We start from the raw sequence: 25,333 nt of genomic DNA, 5'->3' as shown, positions 1-25,333 counted from the left end.
TCGCCCTAAAACGTTTAACGTCCGCGTCGTTTCATTTGTTTGTGAATTGAGCTGAATTTGTAGAAACAGCGAGTCGAGCCGAGGAGCTCCGCGGAGAAGACGTTTCCCTCCAGGTGAGTGAACATTTTAAAACTGTGCCGAGTCGCTAGCTGAAGCTGTTTGTGTCTGATCTGGTGTAACGGACTGTCAACATGCTGCTGCTGCCTGCCTTCACCCCGGACTCCACGCCTTATCTCCGGATGACACTAACCGGAGGCAGGGCGAGGACTGAGGCTGTAGATACTTAGTAAAAAGATGCGGAAGAGGCGGAAGAGGCTGCGAGGGTGTAGGAGAGTTAGCTAAGTGTGCTAACTGTCACCTTCCTGCCGCGTTAGCTGCGAGAGCAGAGAGTGTCTCTGAGCGGAGGAGACAGCTGTCCCGGGCTGAGGCCACCTGTTGGTGCGGACTCACAACACCACACGGGCAAATTCAACTCTCATTATCTCCTGTAGAGTCTGACACAACCTGCTCTGATGCCTCGACGGCGAGCCTCACTCAGACTCATGGTGAGTGTTAGGAGACAGAAAACAGATTAAAAAAGAAAAACAACAACAAGGACGAGATGATGTTGAGGAGCAGAGGTGAGAGAAATTAAAGTGAAGCCCGTGCCTCCATCTTCTTCTCTCAGTTTCACACAGGTGTGTTTGTTTACACAGAGCATCTGCAGGTGAATGAATGTAGTTTCTTCAAAAAGGATGAGAAGGTATTAAACAGGGCTGGACAATTATTATTTTAAACATTATCAAAATTGCAAGATGGTCAAGTGCAAGATCCAAATCGCAGGAGCTGCAGTTTTTGTGATGAAGGTAAAAACGTGTCACAACACACCGTTATAAGTGAAGCAGTGTGGTGCTACAGAGATGCCCTGGCTTATAATTCACATTCTCCACATGTAAGGGGAAAGATGAGATAAGATTTTGCAGCTTTACAGCAGCAAAGTGGCAGAACAAAGAAAGAAAAAACTGCAAAATGACAAAATCAAGTACTTAAAAAAGATTCATAATATAATAATATGTACAATTAAATATTTAAATATAACAAAAAAATAGCAGCAGATAAGTGATATTGCACAGATGGTGTGTTAAATTATTGTCTTTGGTGTGGACACAGATTCATATGTCCAAAACTTTTGAAATTAACTCTCCCTCGTCCTCCTCCTCCTCCTGTCTTCTAGGCAGCGATGTCTTCCCCAGAAGAAGAGCCAACGGCTGCCCTGTCGTCCGCCTTGTCGGCTGCTGTGTCGGCTGCCATGGCCATTGCTATGGCTGTGGACGCCAAGGCGAATCTCGCCACACTGCTGGACGAATGGGAAGAAGCCCAGCACGGCACCACGGAGAAACTGGTGTCCATCCTCACTAAGTTAGTGGTTTGTTTTCGACGATGATCTTGATGCTGTGTGGATGAGACACAGCTCCATCCGTCTGTCTCTGGGTGTTTCTGAGGGAGGTGACCGTGTCTCATCTCTGTGTTTTCTGCAGAATATCGGAGCTGATCGAACGGGAGACAGGAGAGTATCACAAAGCAGACCCTGATCCGTTCGATGACCGTCACCCAGGTTGTCATCCAGCATCATAACCGTTCTGTCTTCTGTTGTAAAAGCACAAGTTTTGTGATCTACATGTGGTGACTGATGTTCTGGTTGTCACGGCTCGTCTCGTCTCTCTGAGCTGAACCGAAGCTTCTCTGAATTGTTTGTGATGGGTTGTTGAGTTTCTCACTTCTGTCTTGACTTTGCAGGACGGGCGGACCCAGACTGCATGCTGGGACAACTCCTGAAGATGCTCTTTATGAATGATGACTTCACCAATGCGGTGAGAACTGCTCAATTTGTTTTATTCAACCGTGCACTGTGGTGGTTTGAAGGCTGGGAGTCTGTTAGTCAGCCGATTGTTTTCTTCATTAATCAGTAGTTTATTTTAGTTTATCAAATGTAAAGAATAGTGAAAAATACCCATAAAAACTTAAAACTTTAAAGGTTTCTTAATTTGTCTGTTCTTCAGTCCAAAACTCAGACATTTGATAAACTTTCACACATGACAAAACAAGCAGCAAGTTCTCACACGAGAAGCTAAAACCAGCAAATATTTGACATTTTTACTTTTTTACTGAGTGGATTATCAAAACAGTCACTGATTCATTTTATTTTGATCGACCAATCAATTAATCAGCTGATCGTTGCAGCTGTAATAATCATTGTAACGGCCGGTCTGACTCCTAAGCAAATATAGATACAGAGATCTTTCAAATAAACAAGAATAATTTGAATATAACAGTGTCTTTGTTAATAGTATTCATGTGTCTAAATAAAAGTAAAGTTTGAATCGATTACTTTGCGTTGTGTGTTCCAGCTGTTGGACACGTACATAATGACCAGCAGAGAGCTGAACCTCAACACAGCCGCCTGCCGTCTGCTCCAGAACATCATGCCGGGTCTGGAGACGGCCGTCGTCTTCCAGGAGAAGGTGAAACTAAATAAAAGATGAACTGTAGTTTCATGTCAATGAGCAGATGTCGGGAGGATCTTTGATCATATTGACGAGTGTCGGTGCAAGAAATCTAGGAATAATAACTCATTAAAGGAACAGAGTCTCATTAAATACATGCTCCAGTTATATGGAGTCAGTTCCACCTTCTTCAACACCAGGATAAATATTAATCATCAAAGTCACATGACTCACCTGAACAAAACAGTAATAGACACTTAACTTTAACTCCTATATTTACCATTTAGAATCATTATATAATATATAGTTGAACACACTATCATAGCAAATATTTATTTCTTATTATTTATTTAGATTTATTTCCGGTGTGTTGTAAGGTTTCCCTCAGTCCTTGACAGACGCCTGTAAATAAAATGTTATTATTATAATTGTTGTTGTTGTTATTAGATATAAGACCATTTTAAATGTTTATTAATGTGCAGCATTTGTCAAAAATAAGGACGTCCCTCATAGAGACACTTTATATTTATAATCAGAGCTGTTGTGTTTATGCAGCAGCCTCCACTCACAGGTCTGTCTGTTTACAGCCACATCATAGTGTTATAAATATTTATCCTGCTCAGAAGTGTTACTCATTCTTCTTTACTGTGTGTGTGTGTGTGTGTGTGTGTGTGTGTGTGTGTGTGACAGGAGGGTCTGGTGGAGAAGTTGTTCAGCTGGGCTCATGAAGCCGAGCGGCCGCTGTGCGTCTACGCCACGGGGCTGCTGGCCAGAGCCATGAGCAACCAGGAAGTGGCAACCAGCTACAGAGAGGAGAACACTCGGCTGGTGAGCGTCACACTTCCTGTCATTCACTCTGCTGTTGTTCTGGTTCTGAATTCTGGATTCACACCAAGTTTAATAAAGTTTGCCGTCAGGTGCTGCTTCATGAGAGAACAGAGATTTCCACAAATATTTCTAACAGTTAAATAAAGTTCATTCATTTATTGTAAATCATTTATTGTGAAGGCAAAAAAGCCTGAAAAAGTCACTTTAACTCTTTTATGTTCAAGTGTTTATATTTAATCAGATAAATTAGTGCATGTTAGCGTCTAATCAGATACTGTATAAATAAAGATATTCAGATTGAACAATAAAGAATTTACAACACAGACAGAAACCAATAAATAATATGCACTGTATAAATATATAAATATAGAATATAATATAGTAGAATGAGTTGAAGTAGAAAGTTAAATACAAAGTTAAGTACAAGTAAATTTTCTGTCAGTTGGCTCCATGTGTGAGGACGAACATGTCAGTGGGAGAATGTGGGATTCTAATAACTTGATGTTTCCAGGTGCCGGTCATGATCCGACGCCTGCATGAGCTGCAAACCGAAGAGGCCAAGAATCTCCTCAGTCCCACCAAGACCCCCCAGAATCTACCTCAGGACTCTCAGGTTGAAGCCACTCAGACCTCAGGCATCTCGACGGACCGAGACAAGACGGAGGGGGGGGCTGTGGGAGAGGAGGAAGACAGAAAAGAGAGAGACGGAGAGAGCAGCAGGACGAAGGCCAAACCTCTGTCCCTGCTCGGGTCGGCCCTGAAAAATGGAGGCTGCAGCGGTGGGCCCAGCTCCACCCGGCTGCTTCCAGACTTTGTGTACCAAGCGAGCCCGGACCCTCAGGCCTCCAGGGAGACGGATGACAAACAGGGAGGAGGAGGAGGAGGAGGAGGAGGGAAAAAACGGGCGGTAAAGGAGAACGGGAGGAAGGCTAAGCAGAAGCTCAACTTCACCTCCGGCTCGTCCAACAAGGCCGACGAGGAGGCGGAGAGGACCGACGCCAGCAACCAGCCTGGCAACAGCTCCTCCTGGTCTGAGATGAGCTCGATGGTGATTGGCTCCGACTACTGCCTCTGCCCGCTGAGCCCGGCCATGGAGCAGAGGCTCATCCTGCAGTATCTGACGCCGCTCGGAGATTACCAGGAGGTGAGACTGACGGACAGACTAAACATGACTCGTTCTCAGCGGGTCACAAACAAACACAAAACACAAGAGCAGCAGATAAAACCAAGCGTTTGAAATGTGTGATGAACTCGGGGACGGAAAGGAGGGACTGAATTCTCTAGATATCGACAATTAAGACAGTAGAAGAGTCTTTTACAGAATTACAAATTAGAAACGAGGATAAAAACATAATCTTCAGTGTCCGTGACACCAAACATGAAGGAGAGGGAGGCTAAAATGACCAGAGATATGTCATTAGATACCTGGGGGAGACTCATGCAAAAAGAAAGTAATAAACAGACACTTCCCAAGATGGTACTGCAGAAAATTGCTAATTAATTTTTGTTTATTGATATTACCAAATATCTAAAAGTAATCCTCCCCAGAGGGAAAGGCTGAAATCTGTCACAGCACCCGTCAAAAGCAATAAGATCCTTCCCTCCTTTAATCTCTTTTTACTCTTATTAGATAAACTGAGGTCAGTAATCGTTGTCTCCTTTTTCAGCTGCTCGCCGTCTTCATGCAGCTGGACACGCGCTCGTTGCTGATGAACTACATCGACCTGAGGCAGACCAAGAACGTCCAGCTCATCTTCGACGCGCTCCTGGTAAGAAACGTTTTCCTCACGAGGCTCCAGAAGTAGAAAAGATCATTTTTACTCATGTTTCCTCACACGTCGTCCGTCGCTGTAAGTTCTGTGTGATTTTATATCAAATAACAATAAGAAACATCAGTCGACAAAAATCTGCCCCAGAACATTTTGAAATGTTCCAAACTTTTTCAGATCATCAGTAATGTTTCTACAAACTGCTGCAAACGGACGTGATCGTCTCAGAAACACACGGCCTGTTTTATTTCTCATTAAACAAATCAAACTCTTGGTTTATTGTAGTTTACAGAGTCGGACAAGTACCGACTGAGCGGAGCGGTCATTTATCTCGCAGCCCCTCCCCTCACATGGAGGTGTCTGCGTGTGAAGGATAAGCTTCACCTTTGTGGGTGGGGCTGCACGAAGCTCCATAAAGATTAAATTTATTTTCATCTTTTACGTCACAAAACTGTTTAATTTTAATGCCTTTTTTTTTTTTTTTGTTTACAGAGTCGGACAAGTACCGACTGAGCGGAGCGGTCATTTATCTCGCAGCCCCTCCCCTCACATGGAGGTGTCTGCGTGTGAAGGATAAGCTTCACCTTTGTGGGTGGGGCTGCACGAAGCTCCATAAAGATTAAATTTATTTTCATCTTTTACGTCACAAAACTGTTTAATTTTAATTCCTTTTTTTTTTTTTTTTTTTAGATGATTATATTTAGACTAAAGTGTTTTACACAAGCAGCTGATCTGCAGATTCAGTTCCCTGAAAAAGAAGTCTTTAAGAAACGATAAAGATTAGCATGAACATTAATTCTTTTTGTTGATGAGCTGTCATGAGAAGTTACACACTTTAAACTAGAGGAGATGTTGTTGCGACGGTGAACGGTCTGAGCTGCTACAGTGAAGAGACTCATCGACTCATAATGGACAGGAGACAGTTTTGCCAAAAACTTAATTAGATTATTTTTAATTGGTAAATCCATCCGTTGGTTTTCCTGCAGCTTGTCTAACTCCAGGTTAATCGATTAATTATATTACGAGGATTTATCCCCATGATTTGATCTGACAGGATTCATGATGATTTATTTTGGTTATATCCAGCTGGACTAAAAATGCCAATAAATTCATGCACTTAATAAATAATTGTGGAGGCCTTATTATATATATATATATACTTTTACAGCCATGAAAATATGAATTACATTACTTTCTCTGTGGTGTTAAAAAGGTCTTAAAAGTCTTTGATTTATCTGGTGAACATGAAGGAACTCTGGTAAGAGAAGATTTGTGGTTTGTAAAATTAACAGATGACACACACACACACACACACACACACATTTTAGCATTATACAGCCAGTATTTTTTTAAAGAATTGTCAGTATTTATCTTCCTTCTGTAGAAACCTCCCTCCACTCTGTGTTGAGGTGTCACGCCACCTGTTTTAGGATTTCTCTTTTCTCTTTTTCTCTTTTTGATGTTGGATTTTTTCAAAACTGACAGACGTGGGCGTGGTTTCCTGTTCACAGCTGCTGCGCCCTAGAAAAGTGCAGCCGTGTCGACTGCACACAGTCACGCACGTACAGACATTCATGCAGGTGCTGGAAACAACAATCACCTCAGGGAAAAACAAACAAAAAAATAAAGTACCAACACATTTCTGTCTTGTTCCCAGTTCTTCTTTAAGTCACAACATTTCGACCACACGTCCTCCTCAGTCATTTACCTGGTTACTTATTTGAAGTTCTCTTAATGAATTCAGGGGATTGTAATTAAAAACAATGTATTGTTCTACCACGCCTCGTCCTCTCTTCAGTATCTCGCCTCGCTGCTCCTCCATAAGAAGTTTGCGGCGGAGTTCATCGCTCACGGAGGAGTGCAGAGACTTCTGGAGATCCCGAGGCCGTCTATGGCAGCGACTGGAGTTTCACTCTGCCTGTACTATCTGGCTTACAACCAGGACGCTATGGAGAGGGTACGGACAACACACACACACACACACACACACACACACACACACGCACTGATTTAAACCTTTTAACAAAGACGATTTGCAAAGTGAGGTCATTTTAGCTGCTACTGTTTTTTATACTAACAACATTTTTAAGGCAGCTTTAATGTAATGTAATTTTAGGTAGGCGAAGTATTGTGAGTCCACCTCCACTGCACATTGATTTGTTGTGTGTGTGTGTGTGTGTGTGTGTGTGTGTGTAGGTGTGCATGCTGATGGACGGCGTGCTGTCAGACATGGTGTCCTACGCTCTCTGGCTGCTGGAGTCGTCCCACGCTTCAGGCGTCTGCCACGCCACCATGTTTTTCTCCATCTCTTTCTCCTTCAGGGCCGTGCTGCAGCTCTTCGACAACCAGGACGGCCTGCGGCGGCTCGTCAACCTGGTCAGTGCCGCGCCAGACGCATCGTCGCGTTCTTATGGCACCTTTCTGTAAAATGAAATTAAAAAGAGCTGGAGTCTCATCCTCTCCCCCGCAGGTCAGCACTCTGGAGATCCTCAACATGGAGAACGAGGTGTCCATGGTGAGCGATGACCAGGTCTTCTCCAGCCGACAGACGGCCAAGCACACCTGCATGGCCCTGCGCAGGTACAGTGATGGAAGGGTGGATGTGTCTGTAGTTTCATGTGAGTTTTTGATGCTGTGCCTCCTGCAGCTGTGTGTCACGTTGCATTATTGATCATTTCTTGGACTTTGTGCAGGTACTTTGAGGCTCACCTGGCGGTAAAGGCAGAACAGGTGAAGCAGTCTTTGCACACATCAGACGAAGGCACCATTGTTCCCCAGCAGCCATTTTACAAGGTATGTGGTGGATTTATAATCGTCCTGTTTACACAGCGTCCTGTCAAGTCTTTTTACATCTTTCCTGTAATATTTTAGTACATTTTTATGTACTAACATGTTCTAACATGTTCTAACATGTTCTCACGTTAAAATTAAAACCAAAACATTTTATCAGCCATTTTCATCTGTCAATACAACACTGTTTTTTCTAAGTATTTCCATTTTTTAAGGAATGTCAGAAAGGAACAGGAAGAAGGACTTCTACCAATCATCTGCCCTCAAACATATATATATACTGTATATATATGAACTATGTGCTTGTGCGTCTCTCTTGTTTCCAGGCGTACACGTACACCAGAGAGCAGGTTATTGAGATGATGGAGTTTCTGATCGAGTGCGGGCCTCCTCAGCTCCAATGGGAACCGGTGGAGGTTTTCTACAAGCTGTCCTGTGTTCCTTTAATGCTGCAGCTCATTTCTACGGCCTGCGACTGGAGGACTTACTACGGCAGGTAAAGTTTTCACCGCTGTCCGTCTTTGCGAGTCTGTATTGACACGGTTACAACTTCGACGAGTGACTTCACACGTCTCGTTCTGTCTCTCCAGGAGTGACACAGTGCGTTACGCCTTGGACATCCTCGCCATCCTGACGGTGGTTCCCAAAGTCCAGCTGGTGCTAGCGGACACAGTAGACATTTTGGATGAAACCAGGTCTCTTGTTTCCACTGTGGGTCAGTAAAACTCTTTGGTTTTTGTTTTGTTTTTGTCTGTTTAACTGAAAATGATTCGGGAGTTTCAGCTTTAGGATCTTTTTTGTCTTTTCTGTGAATCTGCGCCGCAGGTATGAGCATCATCCTGGGCGTCGCGGAGGGCGAGGTGTTCGTCAACGATGCCGAGATCCAAAAGTCTGCGCTACAGGTGAACAGGCGGCTTTAAAACATAGGCAACAGTCAGGTGCTGGTTTGAACATGGAGTACTGGCTGTTTGTTTCCGCTCTGACCTCTGACCTCTGTCCCTCCCAGGTGATAATAAACTGTGTGTGCGCTCCAGACCAGAGCCTGAACACGGTGGGTGCTTTCGCTGTCACCCCCCTCAGGCCGTCCCTTCACCCCCAGCAGCCGCCCGCCCCCCACAACAGGGTGCTGGCCCACATGTGGCAGGTAGTGCAGAACAACAACGGTATAAAGGTGAGAACGGAAAGAGAATGATAGGATTTTATGTTTATGAGTAAAGCAGATAAGCAGTGGGGGAAAAAGATGGGTAGACGTGTGTGTTTCATTTTTGCAACCTGCAACTGCAACTTCATGTTTTTCTGATGGAGATTATAAAATAGTATAAAAAAGAAAAGGATCATCCATTAATCCCCCACCTGTCGTCTTTCCCAGGTGCTGCTGTCTCTGCTGTCGGTGAAGATGCCCATCACAGACGCAGACCTGATCCGAGCTCTGTCCTGCAAGGCTCTGGTCGGACTCTCTCGCAGCTCAGCGATCAGACAGATCATCAGCAAACTACCGCTGTTCACCAGCGGCCACATCCAACAGGCGAGCGCAACATTTTCAACCAGAACTCTCCACAAAATAATTGCGACAAAATAAAAAAAGATAAGAACTGAAGCTGCAATTCATGTTAAAAATTAGCACAAAGACCCAAAGTTAGTGATGATTTTTGGTGCAGATCTGTCTCCAGATGCAAAAAGAAAAAACAGTTTAATATTTTATATTGACTGAATTGAAAATAGAGGTTTGTGTTTCTGTCATATGTGAGAATTGAAGGTGGATGTGTTCATCTCCAGCAGTAACGTCCATCATCATCATCGCCCCACAAATACTGACGTGTTGTTTCCGATGTTTTCACCTCCTCAGCTGATGAAGGAGCCGGTGCTGCAGGACAAACGCAGCGAGCACGTGCGATTCTGCCGCTACGCCGCCGAGATGACGGAGCGAGTGTCCGGGAAGCCTCTGCTCATGGGTACCGACGTGTCATTGGCTCGTCTGCAGAGGGCCAACGTGGTCGCCCAGTCGCGGATCACCTTCTCTGAGAAGGAACTCCTCATGCTGATCAGGAACCACCTTGTGGCGAAAGGGCTCCACGACACGGCGAACACGCTCGTTAAGGAGGCAAATTTATCCGTAGGATCCCTTTGTCCGAACTCTTCCTCCTGCGTCACCCCTCCCCCCTCCCCCTCCCCACTGATCCCCAGGACTTGCCGGCTCGCCGGCGGGATCGCGGCTCGTGTTGCCAGCCACGTCGGATCCTCTCCCGTGTCCTCGGTCACCGCGGTCTCCTCCACCTCGTCTCTGCCTCCCTCCCGCACCCTCATCAGCCCTCACCCCTCATGCTCCTCTTTACCCGCCGCTGCCCACCCCCCCCCTCCTCCTCCTCCAACTCCTCATCCTCCTCATGCTGGGCAGGGCTCACATCTGGCTGGCCGGATTTTGTTCACACGGGAACGCCCAGTGGCGTCCAGCAACTCAGGGAAAAAGCTTCGCGCGCTGAAGCAGAAGTCTGACCACGGTGCTTTCATACAGGTCAGTGATGGGTTTGTTTTGTTTTATTATTTATTTATTCATTACATTTCCTCTCCTGACGATGATTCAACCTTTTTTAAAAACTCATCTCTGTTCCTCAAGATTACACGTTGAAAAGTTTTCGACGAATGAAATGATCCCTTCACGGCCTGAAATATAACTCTACAGCTGTGCCTCATTTAGTATTCGCAGATCCATGGATATGCTAATATTAGCCCCGCCTTTATCTCCACCCACTCCACAGCGCCGACTCTGCTCTTCAAACACACCCCTCCCTGTTTCCTCTTGTTTCCAGTTGTGTATGGTGTAATGGTGATGACATCACTCTCCAGTCTCTAGTTCTGAGTAAAACAAAAAGAAAATAAAACTGTTATCTACTAAAAGTTTTGCTCCAGCAGGTATTTAATGTGACACTTTAACTTTACTTAGATGTGTCAACAGACAGAAAATGGAAACCGTGTGAATAGATTTTGCAAAAACAGTCTGACAGCTGTTGACCGCGAGGCCGGCCAGTGTTGTCACTGACTCGACAGGAAGAAGAAGGTGTCCGACTTGATGGCGGCCTGTTACAACAGTTACAACATACGGACACGTTAACGAGGTTAAACCAGGTCTTTTAAAGATGAAACCATTAATCAATTAGTGGTTTGACACAAAATTAACCAATGACGATTCTTACAGTCGTTCATCTAGTGTCAGTTTCTCAGGTGCGAGTTCTGTCATCACAAGTTTTGGGCTGTTAGTCGGACAAAAGTGATTGTTAGACACTTCGGCCAAAGTTTCCACATCCACGCAGTGACAGGAGTGTCAGTGTGGATCTGTTGTAGGAGGGTTTACACACACGGCCTCTCCTCATCCTCAGTGTCGACAAAATACTGAGGCTGAAACCAGCAGCAGCAGCACGTCAGAGGTTCGATACAGCCGCAGAATATAACTGGAAAAAGACGCTGTTTCTTTTTTTTGTCCGTCACCCAAAAGCAGCTCAGTTTAAACTGTTTAGGTTCTTGTTTATGAAGCTGTATATGTTAGGAAACAGAGACACTTATGGCGGCAACAATCAAAGGACGGGACACGGACCAAACCAAAGACGGACTGATCCGTACAGGATTTAACCATTCTCTCTCTGTTGATCAGACTCCTGCCATGAAGAAGCAGCTGGAGCGCCACCTTCCTTCCCCCCCGACCCTTGACAGCATCATCACCGAGTACCTGAGGGAACAACACGCCCGCTGCCCCAATCCTGTCACCACCTGCCCCCCCTTCTCCCTTTTCACCCCCCACCGATGCCCCGAGCCCAAGCAGAGGCGACAGGCGTCGCCCAACTTCACGGCCCGCCTGGGGAGCAGGGTGCTGTACCCGAAGTACGGAGGAGTGGACAGAGCGTGTCTGGACAGACATCTGATATTCAGCAGGTAACGAACAGACAGAAAGAGACGCAGAGTTTGTCCTTTTTAAAAATAATAACATCGAGTAGCGTGAGTGGAAACTAGGCGTCATCCCCCCCGTCTCTCTCCTGTCTTTGTGCGTCTCTCCCGTCGCCTTAGGTTTCGTCCGATGTCGGTCTTCCACGAGGGCGACGGAGACGAGAGCGGCTTCACCTGTTGTGCCTTCTCAGCCCGCGAGCGTTTCCTGATGCTGGGGACCTGCTCCGGTCACCTCAAATTCTACAACGTCTTCTCCGGAGAGGAGGAGGCCAACTACACCTGCCACACGTCAGCCATCACACACCTCGAACCCTCCAGGGTACGTACACACACACACACACACACACACACACAGTTCAAAACACCTGCTGTCATATTAGAGCAAATCAAATGATGCAGTTTTGTTGAACCTTCAAGATTAAGAATAACTGACAGAAAGAGAGTGACGGCTGAAAGACACTTGTTAAAGTGGGTACTGTTAAAGTGGGTATAATCGATATTTTATGACGGTGTGTAATGTTAGAAGTGTCGCTCGTAGTGAGGAACCTACAGAGAATTATCAGATGAGTCTGCAGCTTCACAGAACTTTATAGTGACGTTTCAGCTCATTGTTTATCTGTCGGGATCGAGCAGCAACTTCTAAAAGCTGCAGTTCCTCTAACGACCACTAGAGTCTGGCTCCAACAGTGAGTCAGTCCCCATAGACTCCCATGTTAAAACTTTACAGCAGAAATAAACATGTTTACAGCCTGTTTTGGTCTGTAGAGCTGATTTCCTCCTTCATGACACCTGTTTATATAACTCACCTGTTTACATTTTATTAAGGACTAAAGTTATTGAGGATTGAGGGCGTGGCCTGTTTGAGTGACAGGTGGGTGAGCGTATGTTTGCCACTCATGCTCCTCCTCTTTGACCATATTGGCTTTAGTTGGGAGTTAGGGGCGGAGTCAGGCACTGCCAAGATGGCGACAGCAAAGCAGCTCACTCTGAGCTTCAGAAACTTGTGGGTGACATCACGGAGGCTCCATCCGTCTTTATTTACAGTCTATGGTCCGGACACAGCTTCAGTCTCAGAGCGTCGTCCTCGGCTGCGGCAGGCAGATGTTTTTCAGAGAAACAGCTGTAAAAGGCCAAAATGTTGCTGCAGGTTTTTTGAGCAGAACAGAAAAACATCAGCACACGTCAGTTAATCTTTAGTGTTTTGTAGTAACAGTCTCCTGTCTGTTTTGACTCTTTTCTCTTGAATGAAAGTTTAGTGAAATGATTTAAATGATAGAAAATAAAAGTTAAATCTTGTGTGTCATGTGTTCCTCAGGACGGGAAATTTCTGCTTACCTCTGCTTCCTGGAGCGTCCCGCTGTCGGCCCTCTGGAGTATGGACGGTGTCTTTAGCTTGAAGTAAAACACACACACCCGGTTTTAACTTTGCACGCTGTTGTTTCTCCTGGTGTTCGAACGATGGTGTTTGGAATCTCGCTGAAACATTTTGTTTTTATTCCCAGAAACTCATTTGTGGACGATCACTACGTCGAGTTCAGTAAACTCTCTCAGGACAGAGTCATCGGCACCAAGGACCAAGTCGCACATGTAGGTTACCCACAATGCCCCTGTCACGATTCATTGCCACTGACCAGTTCACTCTCCTAGTATCGCACCCTCCCAATCACCATTCACATTCCCCTCCTTGGTGTTTAGCTCGTCTCATGTCTCTTCTCCGTCTGTGCTGCAGATCTACGACATCCAGACGGGTCAGAAGACTCTGACCCTGAACGACCCCGCCCTGGCCAACAACTACAAGAGGAACTGTGCCACCTTCAACCCCACCGACGACCTGGTGCTGAACGACGGGGTGCTGTGGGACGTGCGGGTGTCTCGGGCCATCCATAAGTTCGACAAGTTCAACATGAACATCAGCGGCGTTTTCCATCCCAACGGCCTGGAGGTCATCATCAACACTGAGATTGTATCCTCTGAATAATTATTTTCAAACCACCAGGATCATCAGTGACATAAATACACACGGATCTGTAAAGATAAAACAAAAACAACACAACAGAGTGAAAATGAGACATTTTGCTTTGTTTACTTTTCTTCTTCTTCTCTTGACTTAATGTTAATAGTTGGACTCTGTTGTTTTCTGCTGCCTAATGGTTGAAATGTAGACTAGATTTAAATGCTTTAACATGCTTATTTACTTTCTCACTGAGAGTCGGATCAGATACCAAATACCAGCAGCCAGTTAGCGTAGCTTAGCATTAAGACTATCTTGTTTGCACCATTGTACAGCAAGTTGTGTGTCAGACTTGTATTCATTATGTTTAAATTTATCAAGTCAAGTCAACTTTATTTCTAGAGCACATTTAAACAGCTTGAGCTGACACCGACGTGCTGTACAGAGGACATTAAAATAAATAACAACATGTAAACCAAATGTATAAAATAAGTAAAACACAAGAACCTGGTGAATATACTGTATACAGAACATCTAAACATACTAACAAGAAAACAACAAGGAGCAGATACACAATTATAAACATGACAACGGACTAAAAGGTCAGTGAGTCAGAAAGACCAGTGAATAAAAATGTTTCTTAAGCCGAGATTTAAAATAGAGATGGAGGGGGCACATCTGATTTCTAATGGAAATTGGTGGAAATGTGTGTGTGTGTGTGTGTGTGTGTGTGTGTGTGTGTGTGTCATGTTGTTCTGTAGTTGTCGGCCTTGACAGCAGGTGACAGTGGGACCTGAGGTCCTTCCACCTCCTGCACACTGTCCCTGCCCTGGACCAGTGCAGGGTGGTCTTCAACAGTAACGCCACCATCATGTATGGAGGTACTGTAACAAGTGCTCTGTGTGTGTGAGCAGGTATTGTTAACGTACGATGTGCGCTGTACAACAGTAACATATTGTGGTCTTCTTCTTCTCCGCACTCTCATGAACAGCAATGCTTCAAGCCGATGATGAGGTTGATGCCATGGACCAGCAGATGAAGAGTCCCTTCGGCTCGTCCTTCAGAACCTTTGATGCTACAGACTACAAGCCCATCGGTAACGCTGCAGCTGCACCTGCACCTGACGTCCCCTTCAACTACAAGCCTCTGCTGTTGTTGCTTTCCGGACACAGAATTGGATTTAACTTGGAGCTAATATTTGTTGTTGTTGTCTTGCTTCTGTCTTTCTCAGCCACAGTGGACGTGAAGAGGAACATCTTTGACCTGTGTACTGACAACAAAGACTGCTACCTGGCTGTCATTGAGGTACTTTGACTGATTTAAGCTTAATCTGAACAGTGGGCAAGTTCTGGAGCCATCATGGATTTTATATATGTGCATATATATATGTATATAAAATCAGAGTTATCTGATAAACAATCAGTGAGAGAACTGAACCATCTCTGGCTCCAGGCTCAACTTAAATATTTTGAAATGTAAGTCAAGAAAACCTCAACATGACCTCATTAGCATGTTTTACATCAGCTGAAGGCGCATGTTGTTTGTTGTGTTGTCACTACTAGTCCTACTGTAAATATGTGTGTACGCAGACAGAGGCAGGTAGTGTTATAAACATGTTTGTGCTATGTGTTTCTACTGTGTGAAACATTATTTTATTAGATCTTGTTTGCTATGTTGTTATGACCCACAACAAGTCTTTTTTTTCCCATACTACGACTGCAACTAATGATTATTTTCATTATTGATTTAATTGGACAATTATTTATGAATTTATTAAATGGATTATTTCTCCCAGAAAAAATGTCAAAGAAATTTTTTTTTTTCGAATTTTAGCTCTTTTTCATATCAGAAATAAAACCATTTAGCAGTTCATTTGTTTATTTTTATCTTTATTTTTTCATGATTATTTAGTCTAACGGAGAAAAAAAAACTTTGTGAACTGACTCTGTAGAACCAGGACACGGTGAGTCTGGACATGGTGTGTCGTCTCTACGAGGTGGGACGACAGAAGCTGGCTGAAGAGGGAGACGACGACGATGAGGTGAGACACACACACACACACACACACACACACACACACACACACACACACACACACACACACACACACACACACACACACACACACACACACACACGCGATCAGGATGCTCGTACACTGTCCCTTGTTTTTAACGCATGTTGTTTTCTCCCAGGACGACGAAGACCAGGATGATGATGATTCTTCAGACACAGATGACGATGACGACGACGACGACGATGACGACATGGACACGGACCCGCTCATGGAGGAGCTGGCCAATAACGACAACCGGGAAAACGGGGACCGAGGCAACTCCCCCACAGACGAAGAGGTAGCGGACGTCACCTGTCCCCGTCTCCCCGACTCATCTGCTTATTATTGGTTTCTCTGGTGAAAACTGGAAACAGAAACAGTAAAACTTTCCTTCTTTAGAAGCATTACCTCGCCCAGGTCCGTCTTGTTCCGTCTCTGTTGTTGCTGGTTTTTTGTTTTTTGAAGGAATCTCAGTAAAGTCTCTTTTTCCACAGATCGCAGATCTTCTCGGGAGCAACAGCGACGATGACAACAACAACGACGACGACGACGATGATTCAGAAGATTCAGACAACTCGTACAGAAGTGATGAGGGATCTGACTTACTGGGCAACATGGATTGTAAGTAATAATGTTTTATTCATCAGCGTGTCAGGCTAAAGAAATATAGATATGATGAATATGATAATAATAATAATAATTATGTTCTTTTATCATTTCCAGGAACATCAGAGGGTTTTTGGAAAAATATAATAAAGTGCTCAATTTTACAAAATAAAATAAAAAGTGTAGCTGGACTTTCCATGTTTCTTCTTTCCATTTTTATAATAAACAATCTCAACACATTCAACAGTTAACAACAGCTGTAACACCTCCTTTTCTATTTCTCTCCCTCTTTCCACACTTTTTTTTCTCCCACATCGTCTCTCACCGTTTGCGTGCGTCACGTGACCAGCGCTGTAAAGGCTAGAAAAGCTGCGATGGTTAAAATAGAAATGCTCCGTCAAAGTGTAATAATTCTCAATAATTCATAGGTTATATACGTCCGGATAGGACGGTGTCTGGGTCAGGATCATTACTGACCTCGGTCTCAGAACCCTTTCACACCTGTAGTTTGGTTCATTCGTCCTGGACCAAGAAAACAAAGACACATCGAGGCCTCTCAGTCCTGGTCCTGGTTTTGTCTTCATGCTGACTTGTTACAAACAAACTAAGAGGACTAAACATGACGTCAAAGGAAGCGAGATCCTCCTTTTCAGGTGGTCTTGGTGTGGTGTTTTAGTCCGCATCAGAATTTGACTGTCGGGTTTTCACAGCGGCCCAAAAAACCCAAACTAACCAGGTAAACACAGCAAAAATATCTGCAACTAATTTAATTATCAGTTTGTTATTTCAGTCTTTTTTTAAGCATAACGCACAAAAACCTGCTGCTTCCAGATTTTCTTACATGATGGTAAATAAAATCTCTCTGGGTTTTGAACTGTTGGTCGAAAAACGAGACTTTTGAAGTTTTCACCACTTTCTAACATTTCATAAACTAAACAATTAAGAAAAAATAATCAGCAAATTGATATGAATGAAAATATTAGTTTGCAGCCCTAAAACAAACAAGTTAGATGTAAATGCAAATCCAGTTACATATAGAAACCAGGCTGGTGTCTGGAGACGTCGCACTGTGACAAACACACTGATAAAAACTTTATGCATTTTGTTTTCCTCAATTTGACTTTCACTGTTAGAAATTAGATTTGTGATATAATGTCGAATACATGAAGTTGTTATTAACATGCAGCGTGTGTGTGTGTGTGTGTGTGCGTGCGTGTGTGTGTGCGTGCGTGCGTGTGTGTGTGTGTGTGTCGTGCAGACTACCCACGATCCTCTGATGAGGACACCCAGTTCTTGCGGTCGATCCATGACGGGTGGTTCTCCTGACCGTCTCCTCTGTGACACTGTGAACCTCAACAAGGACTTCTGTCTCTTTTTTTATATATATATATAAACCATCACTTCTCTCTCATCGGCGAGTCGACTGTGAACGCACTGACGTGAACGTCAGCGTCCTGGAGGATGGAAGAACATCTGTAATATTCTCTCTGTATATATTTTAAACTTCAGAGAGATGACAGTGATGACGGATGAATAAATATTTCCCAAAGATCACGGGGCTCAGATGAATACACTGACGTCTCCCTCCACCTGGTTTCCTGCCTCTTGTTTCAACGGCACAGTGATTGTAAAAGTTTTGAATGAAAAGTATTTGACGTTTTATTCTGGAGGAAAAATTGACTGATGCAGAATAAGTCATTTAATTTCATTTGTTTTTTTCATGTTTTATCAAACTGTTTTTTTGTCGCGTCACTATCGAGCTCAGAGTTTATTTCGTTGACCACGAGCCACTGAAGAATGTGAACTTATTTGAAGGACAGTTTATAGTGTTTTGTTCCCCAGTTTTCTCATAAATAAATCATCCAGGCTTGGTCTAATAGTCATAACACTTAGAGCCATAAGGTGGAATTAAAGTTACATAGAAGTTGCCTCACTGTCTGGTTACTACTTGTGCTGCAGGTACATCCGCGGTCTTCCACACCTATTGTTTTTTTTATTGAACATTTTGTTTAATTATAGTCAAAAGCCAAATAATCACATAAAGGCTGAGATCAGTGTGGAACCGCGGCAGCATTTCCTCATTTTACAGCTCAGAGAAATAGGATACCAGTGCCAAGTGTGTTATGTACAGATGTAAAGATGCCAAGACAATGTAGATAAACAAAAACTATGTCTGGCCTTGGATCAGTTTCCTTGGTTTCCTTCATTCTGCTGGATCACAGAGGTTTAACCACAGGGTCCAATACACACTCATTCAAAAAACACCAACTTCTCTCATGAAATACTCAGTCGATACGGTGTGATGGGCTAAATTCACACCTCTCGTTCAGTGTTCTGGTGGTCCATCTGAAAATAATCATCTAATTAATTAGATATTAGGCCTTAAAAACAGGTATTTTTGGGGGCGTGTCTGTTTGATTGATATGCCTGGTCTGCAATGATTGATCGGATGACGCGGCAGGCCGGGAGGTCGATCACCGGAGGGGAGCTTGGGTCGTGTGTGCATCGTATTGAATCAGTTGTGTTAAATTTCTGTTATTTTTCTTAATATTTGTCGGCGGAGGAGGAATTTTGCACTGACAGTTTTACTGTTAGTTCTTTAGTTTTAATGAGTTTTCGGTTCACAGTAATTATGGCTCGTTCTTCGGCACTAACACACTGGAGAGACGCTGATAAACAGTTTCTTTCGGTAAGTAAATGTTTATTTTCTTTAACGTCCAACAGTTTTAACGTGTATGATGCTCCTAAAAGCTGGAGCGTTTTTTCCCTACGTGTTTTGACCGGAGAACAGGAGACAGTTAACATCCAAATTAATATTAGAGTTAATGTGAATTACAAATGCACTTTGCTAACCTAGCTAGCTAGCTAGCTGATTACTTAGTGTTTGCTATGGTAACCGTACCTTGTCCCAAACATGCAAACATTTGCAGGACAAGGATAAATATAGTTGAACAATTAACTCACTCTCATGTGGCTGATAGAATTTTCCTACATGCAGCAAAACATTCAGTTTTATCTCATTAACTTATTTTCTGTCTCCTCTTCTCGCTGGTATCTTGTTGTATTGAGTTCAATACACAATGTATACTAGAACATTATCTTGTGGGGGTTTGTCATTTAATACTGTGAATTCATACACAGAAGTCCTCAACTGAAGCAGGTATTCATGCACCTGTCCTGACAGCTGGTATATGTGTGTGATTAACTGTGATCCACCATGTCTGAACTAAAGTGTTTGTCTTTTACTGTCATTCAAAGGAATCCACACTGAAAACTGAATGACTGGTGCCCACAGAAGGAGGACCTCATGTATGGACAAAGGAGACTGCACGGACATCCTTAGTTCTCAAATGGGCGGTGATGATGATGATGATGATGATGATGATGCCAGAAAACCACTTCAGTTCAGCTTCCTCTGATGAGAAGACAGACCAGCTGTTTAGACATTTGTTATGTGCCGGTCAGAACTTGCCTGCTTTAGTTCCTGGCTGCTCCAAAGCCTCAAATGATGTCACTTACTCTCTGTGATGTCAGTTAAAAGCAACAGTACATTGTTTATAGACAAAACATGTTAATGTGACGGGTGGTAAATCAAAATGAGGGACACACACAAATCATTACATTTTTACAAAAAAGTATGTTTTTATTAAAAAAAAATATCTTATGTAAATAGGGACACACATATAATCCTGACAATAATAAAGGTTTGATAAAAAACAACATTTAATGGTGATATTTTTTGATACAAATGTCAAGTTGTTCATGTTCTAACGAAAAATGGCTAAAAATACTATGTTAGTCTTTATAAATAGTATTTTCTCATTTAATATCATGGTAAGAGTACTTGACTTAATGGTTTTAAGATTTGGAAACCTACTTTTGCACATTTTTGTGCCTTATGCATCTCATCAAATGTTGCAGACCCAAATGGCTCCCGTTTCATAAAATGACTCATCTATCTTCTGTATGGGGATATAGAGGTACAGCTTTATTGCAGATCAGCTTCTGTTAGGGCATGTACATGTGTGTATACATGTCTTGCTGTGGTTGTGGGGACAAATTTGTGTTTGAAACCATCAGTGTGAGGTTATTTTGGCCAGTCGTGACAGCTTCAAACGGCTTTTAGAGGGACACCTGCAGTGACTGAGATCAGTGTCAGGATGAGTCTCTACGACATGACTGACACTCAATGTAATGGCGTTTGTAAAGATTGATACTTGAGGAGTGAAGCACACGCACCAAGCAGGAGGCACGTTCAAAAGTTCTCCAGGAATTTTCTAGAACTTTTAATATTATCCTCTACTGGTGCAATCTTCCATAATTGTGTCATCAGTTCAGCTCTTTCTTGTTCAACTTTCTGCATGATATAAAAATATGTTCAACTGAGCTTCAGCTCAGTCACCTGGGTTTTAAAGTGTGTTTTGTCTGTATGCTAATAAGGCTGCGCTGCCTCTGTGACCGGATTGGTCGGAGCAGAGAGGAGGAGCCTCCGACTCCACGGCCATCTTCTCCTATTGGTGCGGCAATGATCCTGACAGCCCTCACCACAGCTGCTGCCGTTTAAGCATCAGAGGAAGAGAGTTTAAGAGCCCGGCCCGCACATCATTAGTGGCGGCTGACATGATATGCAGCTCGCCTCTGTGCCTCCTTTGTGAACATTTGTGTGTAATTTGTGATTTGGTTTGGGATGCTGGTAGTGATTGTTGAGGACTGGGCTAGGTTTAAAATTCTGATTGTGCATCACACCCTTAGAAAAAGACTGTTGGACACATTAGGAACAGGGGTGCTGCTTCTTGTGTTTTTGGGTTGGTTAGAATCACATAGTTAGGCTCTTTGTTGGCTCCTGTTCCCCTACTTGAGTTGTCCTCTTGCCTTGCTTGTATAATTGTTTACTTATTTACCCTCCTGTTAACGCAATAAATTAAATCAGTAAATCTGATTTACCAATAACACCTGTTTTTATGTTGCCTTCCTTTTCCCCTAGCTGGGTCGTAACACAAAGCCTGCCAACATACGGTGACTGGGAAGATGGATGCCAGAAGCCAATGTGGTTGTAGTGAACTGAAACCCGGCTCTATGAGCAGTCCGCCGTCAGTAAGTGAAATACTGTAAAATACTTCCCGGGCTGTCGTATCTTCTTTGCTTGCAGAAATCAACTGCCTGGTACTGGATGCGTCTGAGGTTTTACTTTCTCAGCAAAGTGGTTCCACAAAGGGTTTATATCTTGATGCTTCATGTGAACAGTGCAACATCTACTGGCCTGAATGCAAAATGGGCAAATACAAACATTTGTACATCACAAATTGAATGTAAGTATAAGGGAAAGCATGATTGTATTTTATTTTCCAAGCATAGATTTGTATACTGTCAAAGCAAATCACAATATGTTTTGTATGCATCAAATGTGTCAATATCAGTCAGGTTAAGCTCAATGTCTTTGTTTTACATTAAGTGTCAAAACTGTAAGTCGGTTTGCAATGTGGGCAAAGAACATGTAGCTTTACTATTAAATGTCAGCTTTGGTGATTGTGCTGTAAAGGTGCAATATAAGATGTGACCAGAACTTTAGTTTAAAATGTTAAAAAGAAAACGAATTAACACTCACAACAGTGTGTGAAGCAGCCACAATGACGATGTCATGGTTTAAGATCTCCATCTGTTGTATTTCAGTTATCTACTGAAATGCGCATGCGCACCAGCCAGCCCCGACCTGTCCTGTGTTGTAATACCACTTTGTGACACCAGACGCTGTGTGAGTCAGCGGAGCGTCAAGTCTGGTCTCAGTCCCACGAAGAAGAACAACTTCCGGCAGCTCAAGGTTAGCGTCACAGAAACACAGGAATGGCTGAACCTCCTAAAAGGTAATATTCATCTGCATCCCGAAGGACCGCTCCCGACAAGAAACCACGTTCAACGGCAAAGAAAAGAAGCAACACGAGTAAATCTCGATGTGGCTTTCCACCGCTGGAGACGGCTCCTGAGAGTAAAGAGATGCAGTTTGATGCCGAGCTCGCAACTTTCCTGTTAGCCCTGTGAGTAGCTTCAATGCTAGCTCTGAAGCAGTATAATCAGTGCAACGACTGACAAACCGTAGCGACAAACATTTCAGGTGGTGATATTGACGTTGTCGACAGACGTTTTAGCGGTTAGTAGGATTGTGTCTGTTGCTCTCGGCTGTTGTACAGCTAGTGACGTCAGTAACTTTAGGCTGCTTTTGTCACTGATGCCTGTAACTTGAGATTGTATGGACCCAGTAGACCGAGTGAATACACGTCGATCGGCTCACCATGTTGTAACCACTTTACATTTCTGTTAGGAGATCAGCCATGACTGAAAGTGCACTATTTATTTACATCAGGAGGTGTCAGCATCTCTCTGTCTTTATCAGGACCTGACCCAGTACAGATGCAATACCGGTTCTACCTGTCTCACCAACGGCAGAGAGTCCAGACAGGGAGGAGGGTCTAGGTGAGTAACATGCTATCATTCACTTTTAAAAGTAAGACTTGTGTATACCACTGTGATTAAATCAGACCCACAGTGTCTACATATTCATACTGCTGATTCTTTACAGTATATCCATATTTGTATTGCTGCATTTGTTGGTTATATAGTGTGTTTACATTGAATTCTTATCATACCTCCTAGTTGTTTACTCTTCATTTCCTTGCATTTAAGTTTCATGATATTCATACTGTATTTTTGCATATTTATATGTATCTTCACAATTTTATATACACGCACAACAGATCTAACATGTTTGATTATAAAGAACTTGTATGATGTAAAGGAATTGTCCTATCGCATGTTTGTCTGTATCAGGAGCAGAAGTCCAGTCTAATCACCATTGATGGACCAGCACCTGCCTTTTCTTCTGCATCTGGCCTCATCAATCAACCCCATTACATCAACACCTTGAGGTATGATCCCTACACATGATGGATATTGTCTATACTGTGATCTTTTGCACATCTTGCCCAGCAGGAGTTTTGTCATTCTAAAAGACTTTTGTACATAGTTTTGTAGTATTGTTTTCATTGTTTTATTTTTTTTCTTTCTTTGATATATGTATCGATGTATATTTATGTTTGACTGTTGCAGTATTTACTTTTTTAAAATTTTTATGTCCTCTGAATACATTTGGATCCTACAACCAAGCCCAAATATCTTGTAAGTGAAAACCTGGCTTGGCAAATAACCTTACTTTTCTTCTGAGTCTTTGTGATGAATGGTCATCATCCGTCCTCATGTTGCTGTAGCCTGCCAAGGACCCCCAATTGTGTCCTGCAGTATCCCTGCCTTCATAAATCTGCAAGTGTATGACACTGAGTTTACAAAGTATTTAATCCTATTTTCACATCTGAATTTAAATTCTACTTGTACCTCAGTGTCACGAGCCAAAAGACCACATTTTACAGTTTTGTGCTTTGGCATGTGTACAAAAGACAGATGCTCTTCCCTTTCAGTGTTTTTATTTTTTGTGTGTGTCTTCTTTCACATGTACATGTAATCATTTGTTAGATTTAGTCATGAAAAGTCTTGTTTTTATACAGTATATGGTAAATGAAGTTTAAATGGATGATTGATAACATCTTTTATCTTGGGGTTGGGAAAAAACAAGTTTTCCTTACAATGCTTCAAAAACATTTTCATAGTCAAGAGGAGCTGCCTTATGTCCTTATTTTTTCACTTTTTTGTGTTTTTATAGTATGGCAGAAATCACCTCGGGCCAGAACCACACCTTGCCCAGCAAATGGGTAAGTCATGCACTTAACCCACCCCACCTACATTTAGGCTCAAATCACTCAATTTTTATTTCCTGTTTAAAAGGCAAGTTTGGTATTTTGGTGTAATTGCATTTCGCACACAGATTCATCGGTTAAATGTTTTAAGATGAGTTTAAAATGAAAATTCTGTTATTACATTTAAGGTTATTGTCATATCCACAATGTCATCAGAAAATAATATGGATGTGATTATTAATATTTGGCTTGAATATTAAAATACTTGTTGGAAACTTACTGTGTGTGATTTGTTGTTCAGGAAAGACAACTGTTGTTACTGTAACTATGTGTACCCTGGGCCTCAATTAGGGGGTCCAAATGATTTTGAGCTTGTTAAAGTGATGTTCCACAAATTAATTCCCAATGTTTGTAGTTTGTTAAATCACCTTGTAAACCTGTAAGATAAATCTGGCTTGAGAAATTCAAGTTTGCGTATATGAAACAATTGCGCTTGGTGTCAAAGAGATTTGTATTTGTTGAAAGTCTGAAATGGAAAAACTCCATAAATGATCACGTGTTTGAGGCTGGAACAAAAGACGGTAAAAGAAAGAATGGATTTTGTCAACATCTGTGTTGGCGATACAGAGCAGAAAACTGTAAAACTGGTCAAAAGTTCCCACAGTGGACACTGAAGCGACAAGGATCAAATTTTTCATACTTGTCAGTGTCTCTCACTGGGAATGTTGCACACTGAGTTTTTTCCAGTTTTCTGCTCTTGAATCTCCTGTACACAGATTGTCCACAAAAGGCATTTGTTCTTTCCCTGTGTCTTTTGTTTTAACCTCACCATGATCATTTGTCCAGTTTGATTGACAATTTAACAAATACACATCTCTTTGCCTCAGTGAATTGTTTGACATATCAGCAAGTTGAATTTTTCATGCGCTTTATTTGCAGGTTTACAAAGTTTGATTTCCAAACTACAAATATCGGAATTATTTGTTAAGCATTATTTTATAAGCTAAAATGATTTTGAGCCTAATTGGAAGCCGGGGGCTAAGTCGGGGCTAAGTGGGGGCTAAGTCGGGCGGCTAAGTCGGGGCTAAGTCGGGGGCTAGTCGGGGGCTAAGTCGGGGGGCTAAGTCGGGGGCTAAGTCGGGGGCTAAGTCGGGGGCTAAGTCCGGGGCTAA

General features: G+C 43.0%; 1 protein-coding gene across 3 annotated transcripts; it reads left to right on the top strand.

Annotated features, from left to right (window-relative positions):
• On the top strand, nucleotides 1-18,312 carry LOC111219492 (DDB1- and CUL4-associated factor 1-like). Of its 3 annotated transcripts, none has more exons than XM_022742180.1 (30): nucleotides 1-113; nucleotides 1,214-1,398; nucleotides 1,518-1,594; nucleotides 1,777-1,850; nucleotides 2,388-2,501; nucleotides 3,174-3,311; nucleotides 3,823-4,455; nucleotides 4,979-5,080; nucleotides 6,879-7,037; nucleotides 7,277-7,456; nucleotides 7,551-7,660; nucleotides 7,774-7,873; nucleotides 8,197-8,366; nucleotides 8,461-8,585; nucleotides 8,696-8,772; nucleotides 8,877-9,041; nucleotides 9,240-9,395; nucleotides 9,717-10,382; nucleotides 11,517-11,794; nucleotides 11,927-12,125; nucleotides 13,122-13,204; nucleotides 13,309-13,393; nucleotides 13,536-13,769; nucleotides 14,545-14,638; nucleotides 14,749-14,853; nucleotides 14,989-15,062; nucleotides 15,709-15,798; nucleotides 15,953-16,111; nucleotides 16,308-16,434; nucleotides 17,678-18,312. In XM_022742180.1, exons 2-30 carry the CDS (start codon nucleotides 1,220-1,222, stop codon nucleotides 17,743-17,745), a joined length of 4,821 nt encoding a protein of 1,606 aa, XP_022597901.1. In that variant the 5' UTR covers nucleotides 1-113; nucleotides 1,214-1,219; the 3' UTR covers nucleotides 17,746-18,312. The 3 variants fall into 3 exon arrangements, with proteins under 3 accessions (XP_022597901.1, XP_022597900.1, XP_022597903.1); XM_022742179.1 differs by lacking the exon at nucleotides 1-113 and adding an exon at nucleotides 462-545; XM_022742182.1 differs by lacking the exons at nucleotides 1-113; nucleotides 17,678-18,312 and adding exons at nucleotides 462-545; nucleotides 16,537-16,577.
• Nucleotides 18,313-25,333: the final 7,021 nt, after the last annotated feature.

The sequence above is a fragment of the Seriola dumerili genome, unplaced genomic scaffold (genome assembly GCF_002260705.1).
Source record: "Seriola dumerili isolate Sdu_G_001 unplaced genomic scaffold, Sdu_1.0 BDQW01000066.1, whole genome shotgun sequence".
In the NCBI taxonomy this organism is placed as follows: domain Eukaryota; kingdom Metazoa; phylum Chordata; class Actinopteri; order Carangiformes; family Carangidae; genus Seriola; species Seriola dumerili.
This window is presented reverse-complemented; position numbering and strand designations above follow the sequence as displayed.